This window comes from Pecten maximus, chromosome 5 (assembly GCF_902652985.1).
Source record: "Pecten maximus chromosome 5, xPecMax1.1, whole genome shotgun sequence".
Classification (NCBI taxonomy): Eukaryota; Metazoa; Mollusca; class Bivalvia; order Pectinida; family Pectinidae; genus Pecten; species Pecten maximus.
Window position 1 is genome coordinate 45905737 of NC_047019.1, and position 25049 is coordinate 45930785.

At 38.0% G+C, this 25049-nt stretch overlaps 2 protein-coding genes across 2 annotated transcripts in view; one reads left to right on the forward strand and one right to left on the reverse strand.

Moving 5' to 3' along the window:
* Positions 1 to 10233, reverse strand: part of LOC117328177 — a 28825-nt gene extending 18592 nt beyond the window's left edge. The window contains exons 1-4 of the mRNA XM_033885588.1: positions 10000 to 10233; positions 6958 to 7092; positions 5339 to 5414; positions 1761 to 1809 (exon numbers count right to left, since the gene is read on the reverse strand). Coding sequence (XP_033741479.1) covers positions 1761 to 1809; positions 5339 to 5414; positions 6958 to 7092; positions 10000 to 10180 — 441 coding nt within the window. The 5' untranslated portion in view covers positions 10181 to 10233. The remainder of the gene's footprint in view (positions 1 to 1760; positions 1810 to 5338; positions 5415 to 6957; positions 7093 to 9999) is intronic.
* Positions 10234 to 10273: 40 nt separating this feature from the next.
* LOC117328178 (parkin coregulated gene protein homolog) lies at positions 10274 to 15688 on the forward strand. The gene is made up of 5 exons (XM_033885589.1): positions 10274 to 10520; positions 12630 to 12773; positions 12928 to 13099; positions 13715 to 13864; positions 14636 to 15688. The coding sequence occupies exons 1-5, from the start codon at positions 10428 to 10430 to the stop codon at positions 14794 to 14796; spliced, it is 720 nt and encodes a 239-aa protein (XP_033741480.1). The 5' UTR covers positions 10274 to 10427; the 3' UTR covers positions 14797 to 15688.
* The last annotated feature ends 9361 nt before the right edge of the window (positions 15689 to 25049 follow it).

The following is a 25049-nucleotide window of genomic DNA, read 5'->3' on the forward strand; positions in this document are numbered from 1 at the left end:
GGCCAGTTGGTTATTTAGACAAGAGGCCCAGAGGGCCTGTATCGCTCACCTGGATTTCATGATATATGAAACAAGAATGATATTAAATATGTTTGTCACTGGTATTGCTATGTCAATATATCATAGGCATTTTATATGGGTATGTGAGGTATGCCAAAAAATGCATTAATTCATGAAATGAAATTGACTTTTGGCGCAACCCCTTAGGGATGATACCACACAAATGTGAGTGATATATATCCATTGTTTAGTTTCAGAAAAGAAGTTGTTTAAACCAATTGACCCCTTTTGACCCCGCCCTCTGTACCCGGGAGGTCAGTTCCTTCCTTTATAAAATTTTGAATCCTTACCAAAAAGAATGCTACCAGTCAAATATGAGCTGTTTCAGAGAAGAAGTTGTTCCTATCAATTTAGCCAAATTGACCCCTTTCGGCCCCACCCTCAGCCCCTTGGTGGGGTCAACCCTAAAATTTGTACAATTTTGAATCCCAACCCCATGACCATGCTACCATACAAATGTGAGTGATATCCATTGATTAGGTTCAGAGAAGTTGTTTATATCAATTTAACTAAATTGACCCCTTTTGGCCCCGCCCCTCAGCCCCAAGGGGGTGGGCCCCATCATTTGTTTCAGAGAAAAAGTTGTTTATGTCAAATCTGCCAAATTGACCCCTCTTGGCCCCACCCCTCAGGCCCCCTTGGGGTCAGCCTCACCATTTGTACAATTTTGAATCCCCACCCCATAGTGATGCTCACAGTCAAATATGAGCAATATCAATTGCTTGGTTTCAGAAGAAAAGTTGTTCATATCAATTTAGCTAAATTGACCCCTCTTGGCCCCACCCCTCAGGCCCCCTTGGGGTCAGCCTCACCATTTGTACAATTTTGAATCCCCACCCTATAGTGATGCTACCAGACAAATATGAGCAATATCCATTGCTCGCTTTCAGAGAAGAAGTTGTTTATATCAATATAGCCCAATTGACCTTATTTGGCCCCGCCCATCAGGCCCCCAGGGGGTCAGCCCCATCATTTGTACAATTTTGAATCCCCATCCTATAGTGATGCTACCAGGCAAATATGAGCGATATCAATTGCTTGGTTTCAGAGAAGAAGTCATTAATATTAATATAGGTATATTGACCCATTTTGGCCCCGCCCCTCAGGCCCCCAGGGTGTCAGCCAAACCATTTGTACAATTTTTAATCCTCACCCTATAGTGATGCTACCAGGCAAATAGGAGCGATATCCTTTGCTTGGTTTCAGAGAAGAAGTCGTTTATATTAATAGAGCCAAATTGACTCGGACCAGGTGAGTTAAAAAAGTTATTTGAAGATTTTAGCCTATTTGACCCATATGACCTTGAAGTAGGTCAAGGTCATCCGTTTGAACAAACTTGGTAACCTTTTATCCAAGCATGCTATAGGCCCAATATCAGTACCCTGTGCCTTCTGGTTATTGAGAAGAAGTCAATTGAATGAAAATTAAAGTTTACGCATGACAAGAGATAAGCATGATGATGGATCAGAGGACCTAAAACAATATGAGTAATGATCTATTACTAGGTACATAGTTTAAAAAATGTATAAGTCAGAAAGATATTGAGCATTAATATCTGGATTCTGACAAGTCAATTTTGTCCACTTCTGCCAAATCCTCCCTAAAAACTGGCCAATTATTCCTTTGTTAAACATGATTAGTTTGGAAAAAGTCCACTCTATATGACTGATTGAAGCTATAGTAATAAATCAGCTCCTTACCCGATCAGCAAACTCAATGGAACAGAGCTTCTGGACAACTTCAGGTGCACTGGAAACAAAAACAGTTAAAATAACAATGCAGATCTACAAAAATTCTAAAATACAAAAAAATACAATACAAACAAAATTCTTGAATACCTTCAAAGGAACTCTTTTGAGTGACAATTTGCATGTATTTTTAATGTATACGGAAATGTAATAATAGAAGACCAAGGATGCCTTCATTAGAAAGGGTGATGTAGTAAAGTAGGGATTGTACAATAATACAGAATATTATACAACACCTTTGGATCCTATACAATAATACAGAATATATACAATACCATTGGATCCTTATACAGAATACAGTGCACTCTGTCCAAACCGGACTCTGTCCAATCTGGATATTTGCCAAAACCGGCCAAATAATTTGGTCCTGAAAATTCCCTTCTTTATTTATAGTAAATAAACTCTGCATAATCCGGACTCTGTCTATTCTGTAATACGGCCATATATTTTGGTCCCTTTCCTTCTGTATACTAGTAAATCTACTCTGTATAAACCGGCGTCGGTCCCATTGATGTTTCCCTGGTAGCTTCAGGGGCTCCCGGTGAGTGTTTATACAGTTGTAATTGCCGCACAGGTATATTATTGATTGACCATCAAACGTCATTGTTCACAGGTAGCTACGGCTGGATAATCACCTAAACAGTTGTTAGGTACAATAAAGAATGCATTTTTGTCAATTTATGCCAATAATGTTACGTGTTTGTAAATGTATCGTAGTTAAGAAATGTTTCATGCTGGCTGGCTTCCCCTTCGCGGACCTCACTACACGAACGTACCCGGATGAGGAAGTCGGAGATGATGGTGACGACATTCCTTTTGTATTACTCCGTTTCTATTATCAACAAACATGGATCTCACGACAGCCGCCAACATTAAGGACCAATAAGAAATTGAAGCTAATTCCTCAAATTGGGAATCTGCACTTGTAGAAAGTGTCAGATCGGTTGATTGTTCGGACTCGGTCGAAGGCCTCTTATATATATTAAAACAAACAACAAACGTACACATAGTGTCATATTGCCAGTGTTGAATTATTCAATTTAAAGTTTGTATATATGCATGAATAATGCACAATAACATCTTCTTTGTAATATATCTTTTATTATTATTATTTTTATTTTTGCATTCAACGAAGATATCAAGTAGAATCTCTACAATCCAAAACTCTCTACAAACCGGCTTTATTTTGTGGTCCCAAAGGTGTCCGGTTTAGACAGAGTGCACTGTACATGTATATACAACACCATTGGATCCTATACAGAATATATACAACACCATTGGATCCTTATACAGAATATATACAACACCATTGGATCCTTATACAGAATATATACAACACCATATTGGATCCTATACAGAATATATACAACACCATTGGATCCTTATACAGAATATATACAACACCATTGGATCCTTATACAGAATATATACAACCCCATTGGATCCTTTACAGAATATATACAACACCATTGGATCCTTATACAGAATATATACAACACCATTGGATCCTTATACAGAATATATACAACACCATTGGATCCTTATACAGAATATATACAACACCATTGGATCCTTATACAGAATATATACAACACCATTGGATCCTTATACAGAATATATACAACACCATTGGATCCTTATACAGAATATATACAGTTATGTGATCGCACAACGTTCCACGATGTGCGCACGATGTGCGATATGTGCGATACGGATCGTGCAGGAAAATGTACACACGATGGCGATTGGAACGGTACATGTGCGATATGTATCGTGGTCGATATAAAATGAGGAACGCGTCATCTAATTATTTAAACGTGTGGAACGATTGTAAAAGATATACAACGATCAACATTTTACGAGGCAGCTAATTACCATATTTTTGGTGAAATATATGCAATAATTATTAGGAATGAAACTAAATACTGATGTATAGTTAAATAAGTTATCTAAATGATTATTAAAGGACTTTATATAATTTGCTCGGACGTCGTCGAGGACACCACTAGGCCTTGGCGAGTCGAAGAAATGTGTATTCAGCGAGATTATATACAGGCTATTTTATACATGTAGAACTAAACAACAGATAATTATATATAAAACGACTTGTTTTGAATAGAAACATTTCTGTTGTTTTTAAAAATACATAATATATGTAATTTATGTATTAAGTAAGATAAATAATATCGTAGTGATGTCCGTCTACCATTCTGGTACATGTACATGTAGATGTATCACCAGGCCGTCGAAAACATCACGAATACTTGCGAGACAAAATGACGGTACACTGCTTAAATGGCAAAAATTAACAGGTCATACATGTTCCATGAATGAAAACAATTGCTTGCAGCACGTATATATAAAAGCGTCCATCTTATATCATAATTTTAATTTTTTCTTATATCTTTTCGTATAACTAGTTATTCCATAATATTTATAACCCTATCGTTAGCTGTGCGGTTTACATCGCACAGTTGTACGGTTTGTATCGCACATTGCACATTTGTGCGCACGATGTCTGCACATTTGTGCGCACGATGTCTGCACGGTGTGCGCATGATGTTTTTGGAACTTTGTGCGATCACACAACTGTACAACACCATTGGATCCTATACAATAATACAGAATATACACAACACCACTGGGTCCTATACAATAATACAGAATATACATAATACCATTGGACGCTATACAACAAAAGGCCCAGAGGGCCTCCATTGCTTACCTGGATGTTTCAGTAATAATGGCAAAATAAACTAATTTAAGTTATACTAGGTATTTCAAATATTTCCTACTTTTAAACTGCCTCTGCCAACAATGATTCAAACAGGTGGACCAAATCCTGTTATTCTCATAAACATTCCCCTGGGTCTGCTTTGTCCCACCCTAACAGGGTCACATAGATTTTCTTTACCCAGTTAAGACAAGTAGGGATTAAGGGTTTACCTCAATTTCCCCTATTGGGTCATGCTCCACCAGCCCCAGGGTAGCTGCTATACCCTCCATTTATACAACCTTTGATTTCCTTTGCCAAATAATGCTCCCGACCAAATTTCATCAAAATCCATTCAGGCATTCAGGACAAGTAGGGATTTAAAGGAAATGTTGACGGAAGACGGATGCTGCATCACGGCCAGTTGAGTTAATTATAGAGAGGTTAAGCAATTCTATGTAAATAGGTGTGCATGACATCATCGATTTATGGCTTTGCATCTGCTACACATAGCAACAACATTTAGTATAGTGTTTACAAGCCCAAATGTGTAGACGATTGAGTTTGAACAACAGATTTTTCGCAATATGGTTTTTTCTTGGTTAAGTTACCAAATTGAATGTTCAAAATAGATGCTTATAACAAACCTTCATACACATACACGAATATGTCTTAACATTATTTTCCTAACTTCTTGATAATGTAAAAGTGCATGTGTAGCCTACACATGTACACCTACACATAACGTTGCTTAACCTCTCTACTACTGGACGCCATACAATAAATAGCCATGTCATGTTTGGTAGTTGTAACTTACTCTTTTAGTTCTTCAACACTATTGAACACAAACAGGGTATCTTTGGGGTTCAGTTTCCGTAGTGGGGCAAGCTCACCTGTATATCAAAACAAACATCTCAAAAGGTAAACAAACCTGGTTAAGGTACTTATGCAATGCAAAGAGTTAATAAAGGTGTATAAATAATAAGGGCACTTAATCTGAACAAAAATAGGTAAAAAATGTACTGTACGCCACTGATCTGACTGTACACCACTGATCTGACTGTACTGTACGCCACTGATCTGACTGTACTGTACACCACTGATCTGACTGTACTGTACACCACTGATCTGACTGTACTGTACACCACTGATCTGACTGTACTGTACACCACTGATCTGACTGTACTGTACACCACTGATCTGACTGTACTGTGCACCACTGATCTGACTGTACTGTACACAACTGATCTGACTGTAATGTACGCCACTGATCTGACTGTACTGTACACCACTGATCTGACTGTACTGTACACCATTGATCTGACTGTACTGTACACCACTGATCTGACTATACTGTACACCACTGATCTGACTATACTGTACACCACTGATCTGACTGTACTGTACACCACTGATCTGACTGTACTGTACACCACTGATCTGACTGTACTGTACACCACTGATCTGACTGTACTGTACACCACTGATCTGACTGTACTGTACACCACTGATCTGACTGTACTGTACACCACTGATCTGACTGTACTGTACACCACTGATCTGACTGTACTGTACACCACTGATCTGACTGTACACCATTGATCTGACTGTACTGTACACCATTGATCTGACTGTACTGTACACTAATGATCTGACTGTACTGTACACTAATGATCTGAATGTACTGTACACTATTGAAGGAACTTACACCAAAACTTTATGCTGATGCTATACCATCTTATTCTGATGGACATGAAATAAGGATATCTACAACTGTATATCAAACATACCAATCGAATGTCTGTGTCACTAAATTGTAGCAGATTTATAAACATTAAATAACTCTGGCCCATCAATAGGGGGCCTGAGGGATGGGGCCAAAAAGGGTCAAATTGACTAAAACTTCAAAAATCTTCTTCTTTACTCTCAGATATGGTTACCAAAATCGTGAATTTCATGACCCTTGGGTCTCACGTTTGCCCCTGGGGAGGGGGTAAACTTTACTATAGTTTATATTGGGAAATCAGATTTCGCCTATTATTTGTTGGATTTGTATTGGAATTCATTCTAACCTGGTTAACATTATCAGCATGGGATAACAGTTTGATGGTATGCACATGTTGGCCCTGACGGCCGGGCCAAAAAGGGTCAAAGTGACTGAAATTTCAAAAATCTTCTCCTCAAGACCCAAATAAGGTAGAATCAAATACTCTTTATAGATGGAAGGTAACTAATCATTATATTATGTGTATGTATTGCAGGTAGCAGTCATCCTTTGATTGAGTAGTAATAAAGCCATCTTGACAAAGGAAGGTGTTGATCTTCATTTAGAAGGGTCTTAAGGTGGTTTACTTAAATTGTGAATTTCATGACCCTGACATTAAATAACTCTGGCCCATCAATATGCATATATTTGAATCAATGAAACTGAATTACCAGAATAATCAAATTTGTCTATTTTTCCTTTGACAGTGTGTGGATCTCTGATAGGTTCATATTCAATCTTCTCTTGGCACTTTAACTTCCTGTCAATAGTAATGTTTCTTGCTTGTAGCATGGTGGGTATGTTGTCTGAAAATAAAACAAAAACAGACAATTACTTTTAGTAAGCATTGATAAATATTCTTGAGCGACACCAGAGTCGGAGAATTCCACGCATTCATATCGTAGTGCGCTCTGGCCATACACCTGACATGGTGTCAGGGCCAGAGGAAACTCCTGCTATGTGATCTAGTAAATGGTAGAATGTGAGACTTCAGTTATTGCTAGATGGTGTGAAAAGGGAGGTAATTGCAATGTCTAAATTCGCCATGACAGTTGGTAATATATTTGAAATAAGTCTTTATGCTTAGTGTCACAGTAAGGAAGGAGGCCACCAGTTCTCTATGACTTATAAGGTATTTTCTCATTTCTTAGGTTAAGTGAAATACTTGTTCTTTCATCTGTAAAACGTAATGATCGCCAATATCCCGTACCCGAGCGTGGTACGTTCGTTTGAGTTTTTGATTTTTTGAACCAGAAAATAAAAGTCTATGCTGAATTAAAGCTCATATATCAAGGTATTTTAAGTGAATTTTTCAAGCTTCTAAATGCCAGCAGAGAAAAGTGATTAATATTTTTATAAAATCACACAAACTTACCTCCCTTCGTGGTATAGCCTTTTCCAGAAAACTATATTTACATCTACGTTTATGTTGTTAATTAGCATGAAGTATTTTTAACAAACAAATCATGATATACAAACATATCTGATCATATTATGCTACCTTATGTACTTTGTTGACCGTAATTTTACCACATATAAGTAACGATAAAAAACAGTTTTAAGTTTATTTGATCAACACCAGAGAAACACACTATACTGTAGTAGTTATTTCCCTTCCGTTACTAAACACTCTATAAAAGCTTCGCGTAAATTGCAAATTGGGGTCTCACTAATATAATGACAAGAGCCGACAAGAAAGTTAGAATTACCGACAAGAAAGGAAATGAACGATAAAATAGTTTATTTTTATTGATTATCACAATGTTCAAAATTATTTATTATTTTCTATTTTGGATTGTTTTGTTGTCTGATGTAATGGTGGTGGCGGGAAATATTGTGCCAACAAGAAAAATAGATCTGCCGACAAGAGGCTGGAATTACTGACAAGAAGCCGATAAGAAAGAAAATTAAAGACAAAATAGTTGCTTTTTTATTTATTTATTAATACAATGTTTGATTTGCTTATTTTTTTCTATTTTGATTGTTTTGTTGGCTGGTGTAATGGTGGTGACAGGAAAAATTGAGCCGACTAGAAAAATAGATCTACCGACAAGAGGATGGAATTACTGACAAGAAGGAAAATAAAAGATAAAACACATTTTATTTATTAATACTTTGTTTGATTTGTTTATTTATTAGTAGAACGTCGTAGGTTGTAAAAATTCATTTAAATAAAACAATAAAGCAAAAGTATATTAACTCTCTATAAAAATAAAAGATCAAAAAAATAAAATAAAAATGGGCTCTAAAGTAGAACTGCGTCCACATTGCAGAGCCTGGTATACGTAACATTCTAACAGATTGGTGAATTGGCTAAAAGTTCTACAGGTATTTTTTTTTCCCTGTTCAAGTTATTTCCCTTGTATTAAAGAACTTGCATGTAGCTTGTGTTGTACATGTTTTTACATTCACATTTTGTTCAAAATGGCGTCCGTGAATTTCACCTAGGTTCATTCCGGCCACCACTTTTGCACCGAATTTGTAATGAATATTAATAAAAATTATATCAGCTTAAAGCCCACAAGATTATCTTGTCTAGAGTGTTTCCCGAACAGAAATCGGTAATAAAAGAGTTATGGGCCAATAAAGATGTGAAAGAGTACTAAATTCTCCGTTTGTTGGTGATTCCCGAACAAAATTCTGTTCAGTATCATTTTTATTTCATATGGGTTCATTCCGGCCACCAATTTTACTTCTAATTTTTGATACTGTTAAACTTAATGGTAGAGATGTCTCGGAAACCCCCCCCCTTTTCCCCCAATATACTTAGAGTTCAAAAACTTTCTCAGTAACCGGAAAAAGGAAGTCACGACAAGATCCAGTGTTGCGCAAGACTGTATTCAAAGTCACATTCTCGGGAGATTACAAAATATCAAGATTTTTAAAATATGCAAATGTTCGACTTCACACTAGTTAGAATTTGTTAATAAAATTTATCACGAACAAGTTCTTAATTTTTTATATTCAAAACGTAACGGTATAATTTTCGACGAAAATATTTCCGGTGTTTTACGACTGCAGCTCCGGTCCGTTCGAGTTGCATACAAGTTTACCAAATATAGCACATAAAATAAAGAGGACTTCTGGATTTTTTTTGTTGTCGTCTGCTGCTCATCTGCGAGATCTGCTGTCCAGTCACCTTGTCATCGCTTAATCAGTCTATTTTAAGACTTATTCTACGATTAGTTTTTGTAGTAAGTTATCTAAATCCTAATTCTTGTTGATATATACTTTATTACAAACCAGTGTATAGATCTGTTGGCAATATATTCATTTTGTAACGTGGGATTTACTATTCTAGTACACTAGATTATGTGTGCTTGTTTCTCGAATTCCATGGGCACCGGGATTGCTGCGCTCTCACATTGGCCATGCCTAAAATTATATTATCATTTTAAAGCTGATAATATAAATCAACCCTTTTACTGCTGGTGTCCGAACAAAAATCCATTCAGTAATAACGGAGATATGTCCTAATATATATAAAATATTATGAAAAATCTCTTCACGCCTGAGTGCATTCCGGGTTTTGTCCTCACCCGGATAATTAGTGCGACCGTGTTTCGATGTCAAAACAATGAAACATGATAAGAATCGTTACAGTGTTGCATTAAGTAGATTACAACGTATATATGAGCGGGGGAATTATAGTGATGTTTTCAAATGATTTGAGCAGCTTGATGAACATAGGTTATCGGTAGGGGCCTACTTACAGTTTGCTTTGGTGAGATGGAGGTCAAACCGCGCATTTTGGAAAGTTGAAAACGATAGTGAGTATTCATTAATACGCCAAAACTGACATCGATACGTCACAAAATGTTGTAACTCTATGTTTCGCACAGATGGTCTCAATATATTGGCAAAACATCTGGAAAGTATCTGAATATTCGTCATTCTTTCTTCTAATAGCACCAACACACATTACAGCGGAAGTGCCGACATTTTAAAACGGAAGCGGAAGCTGTAGTGTTACCCTAACAACACTGACGTTTCATCCGGGTCTGTGTTTGTTGCCTAACAACCACACATGCTGTGGAGTCTATGATCAACATTGGTTTTGCAAGTAGCTAACAGGCTATAAAGTGTTCAAGACATTGCTGTGAGTAAAACTTAAGCCGAGAGGCTCATCATTAATATAAAGATGTCACAAACAAAGATAATTGCGAAGCCACAAAAGGACAGGAAGGAAAGAAACGACGCTTTTACAACCAAGGCAATGAAAAAGGGATGCCAGGTAAGTTCAGGCATGGAAATGAAACGACGTAATAATAATGTGTGATTTAAGATTTTACATCATGTTGTTGATATTGTAATAAACTAAAACCAAATGTGGTGATAATTAACGTCATTATGCTTGTTATTATATCAAATAATGTATAAGTCTATAGAATAGATGCACATAGTTTTATCTAAAACAGACACAGGCTTACTTGCACATCATACTGAGAAAAAAAAAGAAGAAATATCAGTATTCCAAATATATTTTTTCATGTGGACTGGATAAAAACTATCATGTGTTGATGTAATATCAATAGATACAACTGTAGCTATAGATTGAGAAAAACAAATCCACAAAATTGGGTAACTATGCTGGTAAACAAACCATTTAACTCAATGTATCACTGTCAAAGCTAAGTCTTATATTGGATAACATTAATAAAAAGGACATCCATTAAGAAAGAAATTGTTAATCAAATGCAAACCTAACATGCAGTGTTATTTTCATATTCAAATTGGTGTTTATTTTCAGGAGGCAATATGTTTACATTCTATTAGTAAGCTAGTATTTTTAAAGACCATTTAAGGTTAAGTGTGTCACCAATAGTTCTAAGCTTACCTAATATTTGCCAAATAAGTAAAACCCTGGTTTGTAAAACTGTGTCCAGTAAGAAAAAACATGCATAATACGGGTAGAAATGTTTGACATTTTAATGTTATTTAAGGGTAAACCTTGAGTTATTTTAATTATGAATAAACGATATAGAGTAGTATTCAAAAAGGGCTGTTCAAGGGTTGTCTTCTGCTCTGAAAAGAAGAATATTACTTCCATGCTCGTGGAATCACTCAGAATCCATGACACCATATTTTACTGTGATGGTCACTGACCAGGGGACTAAAAATTGTTTTTCTTGTCCTACCATTTTTAGCTCACCTGGACCAAAGGTCCGGTGAGCTTATGCCATGGTGCGGCGTCCGTCGTCCGTCAACATTTGCTTCAAATCGCTACTAGTCAAAAAGTTCTTATTTGATTTTGACCAAATTTGGTCAGAAACATCCTTGGCGGAAGCGGATGAGATTTGCATAAATGGTGACTCTGACCCCCAAGGGGCCTGAGGGGCGGGGCCCAATAGGGGAAATTGAGGCTATTCCTTTAAATCGCTACTAGTCATACAGTTATGAATGGATTTAAACCCAATTTAGTCAGACACATCCTTGGGGGAAGGGGAACAGATTTTGCATAAACGGTGACTTTGACCCCCAAGGGGCCAAAGGGGCGGGGCCTACTAGGGAAACAGAGGTAATTCCTTTAAGTCGCTACTAGTCATACAGTTATGAATGGATTTAAACCCAATTTAGTCAGACACATCCTTGGGGGAAGGGGAACAGATTTTGAATAAATGGTGACTCTGACCCCCAAGGGGCCAAAGGGGCGGGGCCTAATAGGAAAATAGAGGTAAATTCCTTTAAATCACTATAAAGTTATGAAAGGATTTGAACACAATTTTGTCAGAAACATTCTTGGGGCAAGGGGAACAGATTTTGCATAAATGGTGACTCTGACACCCAAGGGGCCAAAATGGCGGGGCCCCATAGGGGAAATAGAGGTAATTCCTTTAAATCGCTACTAGTCATAAAGTTATGAATGAATTTAAACCCAATTTGGTCAGAAACATCGTTAGGGTAAGGGGAACAGATTTTGCATAAATGGTGACTCTGACCCCCGTGGGGCCAAAGAGGCGGGGCCCCATAGAGGAAATAGAGGTAATTCCTTCAAATCGCTACTAGTCATAAAGTTATGAATGGATGTTCTAAAAACAATTCTTGAGGTCTTCCAGACCCTTAGAGAGTCTGGACTTCGTTATTTCTTTAATGCAGTTGGGATCCCATACCATAACCATATATAGCGTTGTTTGAGATTGACAAATAAAACGAATTGAACATGAACATTATTTTGACATTTGGTCTAATCCAACCAGGTGAGCGATACAGGCCCCATGGGCCTCTTGTTTAATGATTTAAAAGTGGCATTTTCAGCTAAGGTGCTTAAAAGTTACAGTTTCTTAATTGTAGATGATTTCAATGTTAGTTGCTGTCAATTATCTATTTATTTCTCTTATTTCAGACAAATGTTGGCTTTCCTCCACCGGCTGGTGCTTTTTGGGAAAGACACAGCTCAAAACCTACTTCATTTCGTAAGTTCTATGAGAGAGGAGACTTCCCAATAGCATTAGAACATGACACAAAGGGCAATAAGATCGCGTGGAAGGTAAGTACTATTCATTTATATTGAAAATTATAACAAGTATGACCAGTGTAATACCGTTTGTGGAAATGACTATGACACAAATGGTGATGACATGATGTAATATTCCTGCAATCTTATCACAATACCTTATTGCATAATACTTATCTCTTTTCAGGTCGAGATTGAAAAACTAGACTATCACCATTACCTTCCCCTGTTTTTTGATGGATTACGTGAGACGTCTCATCCTCACGAGTTCTTTTCCAGACAAGGAGTTCATGATATGTTGGAGCATGGAGGCTCAAAAATACTGCCTGTTATTCCTCAGCTTATCATTCCTATCAAAAGTAAGAAGCTTAAGATTTTACTTAATGACACTTATTTTGTGAAGCAGCGATTCTTTTAAAGATATTTTTGCAAGTGAATCATGGACTTGATTTTTGAAGTATTATTACTCGTATAAATCATGTGAGACCTGAGACAGTATTTGACCAGTCATGCTGGAATTAAGAGCTACAAAATTTACTTAACTGAAAACCTGGCCTCCTCTTATATTTGAATAAAGTGGAAATCAGCTTAGCATCTATATAATATAAATGACATAAATCAACTTAAATCAACAAGCATTAAAAGCAGGTGAGCGATACAGGCACATTGGGTCTCTTGTTAGAATTTAGACAAGTCTCGCAGGTAAAGAGGATCATATTTTTTCTTGTAATCACACTTTACATTAACATAAGTTGTATATTTATTTGAAGTATGTCTGTAATGTGAAAACATTCAAACTTCATGTACTTTTGTAATATTCTTTGCCACATTTCTTATCATTACTGTTGTGAACAAAATTTGGTTAACTGTTTGATGGATTCACATAATATAATGAAAATTGCATACATAAGATTTATTGTACACTGAGTGTATGTAATCACTGTGTTTATTTAACACTGTCTCTTGTTTCACAGTGGCCTTGAACACAAGAGGTCCATCAGTTGTATGTACCACATTGAAAGTGCTACAGCATTTAGTTGTGTCAGCAGACATGGTCGGCGAAGCACTTGTGCCTTACTACAGACAGATCATGCCAATCCTCAATATATTCAAAAACAAAAATGGTAAGTCTTCATCTGGTAAGAAATTTATAGAGATTAAGAAAAAGATTTTACTTAAAGAGGCTTTACCAGCAGACGGACCGGTAAACGGCACATCTCCGATCACTAAATAAACTTCAGTACACGTTTCTATGTGACAAAATTAGAGGCTTTCCGACTTTATTTCTTGAAAACAATTACAGAATATGTATTTAAAAGACGTTTTAAAACTCAACCTGAGAGGGAAATGTATGGAATATAACGGCAAATCTTCTTTGTAAATTGCCGCTGCCTTTGAAGTTATCACTGTGCGGCACTGTGCACGTGCTTGTTTCTTTTATGTGTCAATCAAATTAGACTCCACTTGATAGCGGGGACTTATTGCGGGTTGCGATTAAATAAATAATATTTAAAAAATGAGGTTTTAATATCACTTTTCAGCGTTTTTTATAAGGAAAATAAAATGAAAAACTCAACAATTCCAACAATCTGTCATGTGTAAAAAATCTTTTTCTATTAGCCAATTTTTCTGATCTCTCTGCGGGCAAGCCTCTTTAACTTGAACATGGCATTGGTTTTTTGTTTTGTTTTACAAGATACATGACAGAAGATTTAGGTAATTGGTGGGAGATATACTCCATGTAATATGATAACTTTCAGTACGCAGACTACATGTTTAATCTAGCCACATAATGAAGCATATATTATAAAACTCAGGGTTTCTCAACTTTTTAGAACCTTTTATAGTCAAAGTTTGAAGAAAACTTAGCTTGAAAATGACTTTGTTCTTTGCAGTGAACTCTGGTGACGGTATTGACTACAGTCAACAGAAGAGGGAAAACGTGGGAGATCTTATCCAAGAAACACTGGAATCCTTTGAGAGACACGGTGGAGAGGATGCTTTTATTAATATCAAATACATGGTTCCAACATATGAATCCTGTATGCTAAATTGATTGGTTTCAACTGTACAAACATAAAATAAATACCTGTTATATATGGAAGACATTTGATAGCGTTGCAAACTTCTTACAAAGGCTTTTGAGTCTACTTGACTCAGTGAAGTTTACATGGATACTTTAACATACCAAGTGTCAAAGATCCTTCCAAGTTTCTACTCTACTGTTCAGGAAAAAGGCAAAACTTTTAAAGACAACTAGTCGTTAGGAATATGTTTGTGGAAAGATCTTACTGTGATATAACAAGCATCGTTTTGTTTGCCAGAGAAGTTTGTGCAAAATCTAAAATGGATGTTTTATGATGAACACTTAGCCAAAGTTTCGCCTTCACCCTGTGGTATTATTTGTGTTGATTCATAGACAGAGTATGTCCTCTTTGTTTTCAGTTCAGGGTTGTACAGTTAAACAGAATTGTATCATCATTCAGATCATGCTACTGTGAAGTCGAAGTCCTGCTTTATTTTGTATATAAAACTGTAAATATCTACAAGAGTTTCTTGTCATCAAATGCATTCAAATACTTTTGACAAGTAAGTTATGTACTTGAAAACATTTGTTGACAAATTATTTTGATAATAATTTAAAGTTTCATTGATCTTAAAGGCATCAGCACATGTTGTATAGAAGTTCATATATTTATATATATAACTTCAACCTCTTCTGTAAAGTTAATTAGATAATTCTGTACTTCTCTCTTTGTTCACACCTAGACGTTGAGCTCCCACTTACAAATCAGGAACACTTGGAGTGGTGTGAACAGATGCAATTGTTATGTCATGTTCATGTGTTGACACCGCCATACTCATCATAGGACATGAATGTATGATACTTAGTACAGACAAGCTTGCTGGTGATACAATTGATGGTATATTAAACATTTATTAATATGTCTCTGGTGTTCTGTATCATTCAGGTATTTGTCAACAACTGCTGCTATATCCAACCATTTGAAACTGGTGCACTGATCAGTAAATGACATGCCATTGATAATCATGTTAGAAGACATCTTAAGATAATGTCACTCTGTTAAAAGGCTTTTAATGGTAATGATATCCCTGTTAAAGGCTCTGATTGTAAATGGTATCCCCGTGTAAGACTTTGACTGGTAATGGTATCCCTGTGTAAGACTGACTGGTAATGGTATCCCTGTGTAAGACTGACTGGCAATGGTATCCCTGTGTAAGACTTTGAATAGTAATGGTATCCCTGTGTAAGACTGACTGGTAATGGTATCCCTGTGTAAGACTGACTGGTAATGATATCCCTGTGTAAGACTGACTGTTAATGGTATCCCTGTGTAAGACTTTGACTGGTAATGGTATCCCTGTGTAAGACTTTGACTGGTAATGGTATCCCCGTGTAAGACTTTGACTGGTAATGGTATCCCTGTGTAAGACTTTGACTGGTAATGGAATCCCTGTGTAAGACTGACTGGTAATGGTATCCCTGTGTAAGACTGACTGGTAATGGTATCCCTGTGTAAGACTTTGACTGGTAATGGTATCCCTGTGTAAGACTTTGACTGGTAATGGTATCCCCGTGTAAGACTTTGAATGGTAATGGTATCCCTGTGTAAGACTGACTGGTAATGGTATCCCTGTGTAAGACTTTGACTGGTAATGGTATCCCTGTGTAAGACTTTGAATGGTAATGGTATCCCTGTGTAAGACTTTGAATGGTAATGGTATCCCTGTGTAAGACTGAATGGTAATGGTATCCATGTGTAAGACTTTGACTGGTAATGGTATCCCTGTGTAAGACTTTGACTGGTAATGGTATCCCTGTGTAAGACTTTGACTGGTAATGGTATCCCTGTGTAAGACTTTGACTGGTAACGGTATCCCTGTGTAAGACTGACTGGTAATGGTATCCCTGTGTAAGACTTTGACTGGTAATGGTATCCCTGTGTAAGACTTTGACTGGTAACGGTATCCCTGTGTAAGACTTTGACTGGTAACGGTATCCCTGTGTAAGACTGACTGGTAACGGTATCCCTGTGTAAGGCTTTGACTGGTAATGGTATCCCTGTGTAAGACTTTGACTGGTAATGGTATCCCTGTGTAAGACTGACTGGTAATGGTATCCCTGTGTAAGACTTTGACTGGTAATGGTATCCCTGTGTAAGACTTTGACTGGTAACGGTATCCCTGTGTAAGACTTTGACTGGTAATGGTATCCCTGTGTAAGACTGAATGGTAATGGTATCCATGTGTAAGACTTTGACTAGTAATGGTATCCCTGTGTAAGACTTTGACTGGTAATGGTATCCCTGTGTAAGACTTTGACTGGTAACGGTATCCCTGTGTAAGACTTTGACTGGTAACGGTATCCCTGTGTAAGACTGACTGGTAACGGTATCCCTGTGTAAGGCTTTGACTGGTAATGGTATCCCTGTGTAAGACTTTGACTGGTAATGGTATCCCTGTGTAAGACTTTGACTGGTAATGGTATCCCTGTGTAAGACTTTGAATAGTAATGGTATCCCTGTGTAAGACTGACTGGTAATGGTATCCCTGTGTAAGACTGACTGGTAATGATATCCCTGTGTAAGACTGACTGTTAATGGTATCCCTGTGTAAGACTTTGACTGGTAATGGTATCCCTGTGTAAGACTTTGACTGGTAATGGTATCCCCGTGTAAGACTTTGAATGGTAATGGTATCCCTGTGTAAGACTTTGAATGGTAATGGTATCCCTGTGTAAGACTGACTGGTAATGGTATCCCTTTGTAAGACTGACTGTTAATGGTATCCCTGTGTAAGACTTTGACTGGTAATGGAATCCCTGTGTAAGACTGACTGGTAATGGTATCCCTGTGTAAGACTGTCTGGTAATGGTATCCCTGTGTAAGACTTTGACTGGTAATGGTATCCCTGTGTAAGACTTTGAATGGTAATGGTATCCCTGTGTAAGACTTTGAATGGTAATGGTATCCCTGTGTAAGACTGAATGGTAATGGTATCCATGTGTAAGACTTTGACTGGTAATGGTATCCCTGTGTAAGACTTTGACTGGTAATGTTATCCCTGTGTAAGACTTTGACTGGTAATGGTATCCCTGTGTAAGACTTTGACTGGTAACGGTATCCCTGTGTAAGACTGACTGGTAACGGTATCCCTGTGTAAGGCTTTGACTGGTAATGGTATCCCTGTGTAAGACTTTGACTGGTAATGGTATCCCTGTGTAAGACTTTGACTGGTAATGGTATCCCTGTGTAAGACTTTGACTGGTAATGGTATCCCTGTGTAAGACTGACTGGTAATGGTATCCCTGTGTAAGACTGACTGGTAATGGTATCCCTGTGTAAGACTTTGACTGGTAATGGTATCCCTGTGTAAGACTTTGACTGGTAACGGTATCCCTGTGTAAGACTTTGACTGGTAACGGTATCCCTGTGTAAGACTGACTGGTAACGGTATCCCTGTGTAAGGCTTTGACTGGTAATGGTATCCCTGTGTAAGACTTTGACTGGTAATGGTATCCCTGTGTAAGACTGACTGGTAATGGTATCCCTGTGTAAGACTTTGACTGGTAATGGTATCCCTGTGTAAGACTTTGACTGGTAACGGTATCCCTGTGTAAGACTTTGACTGGTAACGGTATCCCTGTGTAAGACTGACTGGTAACGGTATCCCTGTGTAAGGCTTTGACTGGTAACGGTATCCCTGTGTAAGACTTTGACTGGTAACGGTATCCCTGTGTAAGACTGACTGGTAATGGTATCCCTGTGTAAGACTTTGACTGGTAATGGTATCCCTGTGTAAGACTTTGACTGGTAATGGTATCCCTGTGTAAGACTTTGACTGGTAATGGTATCCCTGTGTAAGACTTTGAATAGTAATGGTATCCCTGTGTAAGACTGACTGGTAATGGTATCCCTGTGTAAGACTTGACTGGTAATGATATCCCTGTGTAAGACTGACTGTTAATGGTATCCCTGTGTAAGACTTTGACTGGTAACGGTATCCCTGTGTAAGACTTTGACTGGTAATGGTATCCCCGTGTAAGACTTTGAATGGTAATGGTATCCCTGTGTAAGACTTTGAATGGTAATGGTATCCCTGTGTAAGACTGACTGGTAATGGTATCCCTTTGTAAGACTGACTGTTAATGGTATCCCTGTGTAAGACTTTGACTGGTAATGGTATCCCTGTGTAAGACTTTGACTGGTAATGGTATCCCTGTGTAAGACTTTGACTGGTAATGGTATCCCTGTGTAAGACTGACTGGTAATGGTATCCCTGTGTAAGACTTTGATTGGTAATGGTATCCCTGTGTAAGACTTTGACTGGTAATGGTATCCCTGTGTAAGACTTTGAATCGTAATGGTATCCCTGTGTAAGACTTTGACTGGTAATGGTATCCCTGTGTAAGACTGACTGGTAATGGTATCCCTGTGTAAGACTTTGACTGGTAATGGTATCCCTGTGTAAGACTTTGACTGGTAATGGTATCCCTGTGTAAGACTTTGACTGGTAATGGTATCCCTGTGTAAGACTTTGACTGGTAATGGTATCCCTGTGTAAGACTTTGACTGGTAATGGTATCCCTGTGTAAGACTGACTGGTAATGGTATCCCTGTGTAAGACTGACTGGTAATGGTATCCCTGTGTAAGACTGACTGGTAATGGTATCCCTGTGTAAGACTTTGACTGGTAATGGTATCCCCGTGTAAGACTTTGACTGGTAATGGTATCCCTGTGTAAGACTTTGACTGGTAATGGTATCCCTGTGTAAGACTTTGACTGGTAATGGTATCCCCGTGTAAGACTTTGACTGGTAATGGTATCCCTGTGTAAGACTTTGACTGGTAATGGTATCCCAGTGTAAGACTTTCAATGATAATGGTATCCCTGTGTAAGACTTTGACTGGTAATGGTATCCCTGTGTAAGACTGACTGGTAATGGTATCCCTGTGTAAGACTTTGACTGGTAATGTTAATCCCTGTGTAAGACTTTGACTGGTAATGGTATCCCCGTGTAAGACTTTGACTGGTAATGGTATCCCTGTGTAAGACTGACTGGTAATGGTATCCCTGTGTAAGACTTTGACTGGTAATGGTATCCCTGTGTAAGACTTTGACTGGTAATGGTATCCCTGTGTAAGACTTTGACTGGTAATGGTATCCCTGTGTAAGACTTTGACTGGTAATGGTATCCCCGTGTAAGACTTTGACTGGTAATGGTATCCCTGTGTAAGACTTTGACTGGTAACGGTATCCCTGTGTAAGACTTTGACTGGTAACGGTATCCCTGTGTAAGACTTTGACTGGTAATGGTATCCCTGTGTAAGACTTTGACTGGTAATGGTATCCTAACTTTCATATAATTATACTTATAATTATAGATGGAATTAATACGTCATTACATTACATTACTTAACTTACATAATAATTATAGATGGTATTAATACGTTTCGTTACATTACTCCCCCACTTAAGATTATTATTTCATAAAGAATAATCCACAAAATATTAAGAATAACGAAACGTCAAACATCAAGTTCGTTTCCCTAATCATTATAACCAAATCACAAACATGGTTACAGTTTTTATAGTTAATGTCGCATGAAATTTTTCCGGTTCATTGTCCTTGAACTTGAACAGTTGTTTTTAGAATCTTCACAGGAAGTTTCACTTCATCAATGTTATATTTAGTCCAACAGAACAGTTCAACGTCCATAGTCGAATCAGTGTCCCCTCCCAATCACTGGTGGAAATCGAGTAACTGGTACTGTAATATCGACATTGCGCCAATTAAAGTGTACGTCCATGTCTGGGATAATTAATCGTTAATTGGAGACTTCTGTAAACTTTGATATAATAGTTACATTGTTAATTCACAAGGTCAATGTCAATCTTCAAGTTCCATGCCGTGGTAATAGTTACATAATATACACACAAATTGTTAATTCACAAGGTCAATGTCAATCTTCAAGTTCCATGCCGTGGTAATAGTTACATAATATACACACATTGTTAATTCACAAGGTCAATGTCAATCTTCAAGTTCCATGCCGTGGTAATAGTTACATAATATACACACATTGTTAATTCACAAAGTCAATGTCAATCTTCAAGTTCCATGCCGTGGTAATAGTTACATAATATACACACATTGTTAATTCACAAGGTCAATGTCAATCTTCAAGTTCCATGCCGTGGTAATAGTTACATAATATACACACATTGTTAATTCACAAGGTCAATGTCAATCTTCAAGTTCCATGCCGTGGTAATAGTTACATATTATACACACATTGTTAATTCACAAGGTCAATGTCAATCTTCAAGTTCCATGTCGTGGTAATAGTTACATAATATACACACATCGTTAATTCACAAGGTCAATGTCAATCTTCAAGTTCCATGCCGTGGTAATAGTTACATAATATACACACATCGTTAATTCACAAGGTCAATGTCAATCTTCAAGTTCCATGCCGTGGTAATAGTTACATAATACACACACACATTGTTAATTCACAAGGTCAATTTCAATCCCCAAGTTCCATGCCGTGGGTCGTTACCGGACCCCTGGTCTCGGATGCCCGGTGAAGGCGAAGGTTATCCATCCTAACCAGTTTCATCGGCGCGTAACAGGAACGTAGTTGGGTAGAGACGTCCACGGTCTGTCGTGGATGCCAAAGATGCAGAGGTCGCTGTAATAGGTGGTTCGATGATCGCTGCTGCATCAGGGGCAGTCGGTAATCTCGGCGACGAGTACAGGAGTGGTGACGTAGTAGACTCAGTGGCGGAATGTAGGGCCGTCATCTGGTGACCAGGTGAAGAGTCTGCTTTACTCCTGTTGATCCTTACTTTGGCTAACCAGTGTTTCTTATATTTTTGAATATGTTTCCCACATTGACAGTATATTAACAGAACCAATCCCAACCCTGCTAAGATTGCACCAATAGCAACTACTATCCAATTTGGGAAGGGTTGATCAATTTTAATCTGACGTAAACTACGCAATCGACTTATTAAATTGCCCATAGGTATCTGCTTTATGGCTTTTAAATCCCGGGGTAATTGAATACTAATAAAATTAGGCACAGCTCGATGAAAAGGTTCCCAAATAGCCCCACTCGACAGATTCGAATAGATTTGGAGCACTTCCCTGATAGGTTGTTTCGGGGTATACCGACTAGTTTGATGGTAGAACTCTAACAAAGTCAAATAGTCGCTATGAGCCGAACAAGAAACTTTCAAATTGATGATTCCCACGGGTGGTTGAACTATTACGGTTGCTTGATGAGTTACAGTGCTTGTCGCTGCTTTAAAGCAGGATATTGCCAAGCGTATCTCAAATTGTGTTGACACTACCTAGGTACCTTCAGCGAAGTACTCTGCCATTGGCAGTAAGGTATTTGGTTTCACAACCGCGTGACAGTTAGCTTTAATTTTCGTGGGGTCCCTCATAAATAAACTTATTACACATAAATTACTGAGATTAGTTGGGTAGACAGGACTCTTTATACTACAAAAACTCATTGCTGGGTTTGAACAGTGTTGTATGTCTTCTGGCTTTAATAGTGCTCGACATTCACAGCCAATGCCGAGTATTCTAAGTCAAAATGAGTCACCATGCCCATGCTCTCCCTAGTGGTCGCATTCATTGAAAGACTAGGCAAGGGTAAATTATGAGCATGATAAATTGAAAAACGTCCATTAATATCTAGGAGAGGTATGGATATAACCGTTAAGAGACGGCCAGCGTCGAGGATAGCTGTACAGGTAAAGAGTTTATAAAATGACCCGTGGAATATGGACCCCATTGAAAACTGACCCCATCACAATTACGATTTCGTAATTAAACCCGCCCTGTCTACGCGATTGATATGGCCGAACCGACCACACCAAATGTCAAGGGCACTAGGTCAACGTTCAAGGTCAAGCGATGAGTTATTCATTGATCGATTTCCCTTACGTGAGGCACCGTCAGGATGATATCACTAGCCAACGAGAGAACGTTTGAATGTCATGTAGCTCGACATATGACATTCAACATTCAATAATGTAATATTATACAGCTCGACATTCAACATTCAAATGTAATCGTTAGCAAACGAGGCGACATTTGAAGGTTAATCTAGTCCTCCGCCACCCACTAAGAAAAACCACAAAAAATCAAAATGCTCTAGACTAGGATATAGGGCAAACTACATATACAGTACTATAACTGATTCGTATGTGTCCCTGAATTCAGGGCTTTTCATGTTCAACTTGGTTGGAATCAGGTCATCACGAATCTACGCGTGCTTCACGCTCCACTCGGTGGAAATCACGTGATCACGCTTCATTCTTGTAGTCTGTGCCGCGGGAAACTGCATTTCCCTGCGATTACTATGAGAAGTAAGACGTACCTCAAACGGATAAAAACATCTAACGACAAACAACGAAACTTTAGAAGACTACGTATACACGTTAGGGAAAGGCTTGCTGTTTTTCAAGTCTTGAAAACATAGTCTGAGAGTTCTTAACCCGCAAACAGAAACGTAAGAACACGCACGACGAACGCCGTGGTAATAAAGTATCGCAAAACTACCAATCGTTCGAACGAGTATCAATTGGATTCGTATGAGTGTAACGTCCGCTCTCCATGAACACGGGACGTGAAAGTTCGTTTTGGGATGGTTGTGGTGCGATAAACATAATTCAACACAGGATATAAAGTTTACTTATATTTATTAATCCACACGAAAATCCCGAAGGTACAATATAATCCAATGAAGTTTCATCCATCTTCCACACTATCGCCGGCGCATTCACACTTAACAGTTCACACACATTTAAACAAATCTAAGTCTACATATTTACATCCTAAATATGTACATCCAAACGGAACTAAGTCCGTTTAGACTGAAAACTACTGGAGAACTGCTTATGCTGATTGATTGATTGATTGATGGGGCTTAACGTCTTTGTTCCGGTTATAACCGAGCCTAGGACACTCAACTGCTTATGCAAAACGCGCAAGTCTTTTTATATCCCCTGCGAGTTAATTAATATGTATTATTTTGACGATGTGGTCAATTGACCTTTACCCCGAAATATGGGCGTCTCTAAACCCCTATAACGTCATTTCTAATTAAAGCCCTAGGCACTGACCACTGGTCCCACGGACCGTGTGCAACATATCCGTGACTGACTTTCAGGTGCTACCGTTTGGTTAAACGGGTTGATTAACTACTAATCTAAGGGAAGCAACTCGCATAGATTTGGCTGACTATAGCGTACAGCTTTAACTACTCTAGGTAACTTTGAACGCATAACATATAAAACTTGTCTATTTCCTAGTTCACTACATGAGGAAGGTAGCACATGCATGCATGTTGCAACGGAATCTCCAAAACAACTGTTATTTGCACAGGTGGACAGAAAATGGCAAGCTGAGATGTATATACGCGCCCGGACGAAACGGCTCCGATGAGAAGCGACGGAAATTGTCTATTTAGGGATTCAGTTGCGTGTTATTTGGGGTAGTCATACCATGTGTTGAAAAGATATTAAATTATTGATTACATGAAACATACACACATACACCAACGAAACCCAAATAGGAAAACCACAGGCGCTTGCATAGAAAATGCGATTTTCAGAAAAAAAATAAAAATTATATGACAGTGGTATGTGTAATCTGTTGCATAGAAAATGCGATTTTCAAAAAAAAAAAAAAAAATATGACAGTGGTATGTGTAATCTGTTACGCTCAAGGTTGGCAACTCCGCCACGAGCGAAACGGCAGACCATCACACTTCAATCGACTAAAAAAACACTTTTATTCAAACTGACACGGCGCACACTATATGCGGGGTTCAAAGGTCGTGCGATTATATGATCGTCAGTCGTCAGGTGTACTTTTGGGGGTCATCTCGGCATACTTTATTTTACAGGTGCATGCACAGGACGTCGTTTGCGATATCACGGACTAATAAGATAAAATGTTTTCAATGCCATGCAGTGATGATATCGTCCTTTCCTTTTCTTCAACTGCATCATTTCGGTAGTTGTTGAACTTCGTTTTCAATCAAAAAGATTGCATATAACGGTGCTCAATAACTTGTTCAAGACAGGGCCGGGACATTATACGTAAACCATGAACAAGCAGTATCAGTTGAAATTTCTCGAAGGTTAAAATTTGGATGGGGTAATAGCTGATAGTTGTTTGATATTTTGATTTTTTATTGTACTTGCCATCTATTTAGGGCTATGCCTATCTTCAATTAAAAAAAAAATGGACCCCTACAT

Bases quoted from the DNA above. Each gene is read 5' to 3' on its own strand.
- LOC117328178 (XM_033885589.1), top strand. From the start codon at position 10,428: ATGTCACAAACAAAGATAATTGCGAAGCCACAAAAGGACAGGAAGGAA. The intron at 13,100-13,714 runs GTAAGAAGCTTA...CTTGTTTCACAG, and splicing joins GCTTATCATTCCTATCAAAA to TGGCCTTGAACACAAGAGGT. The intron at 13,865-14,635 runs GTAAGTCTTCAT...TGTTCTTTGCAG, and splicing joins TATATTCAAAAACAAAAATG to TGAACTCTGGTGACGGTATT.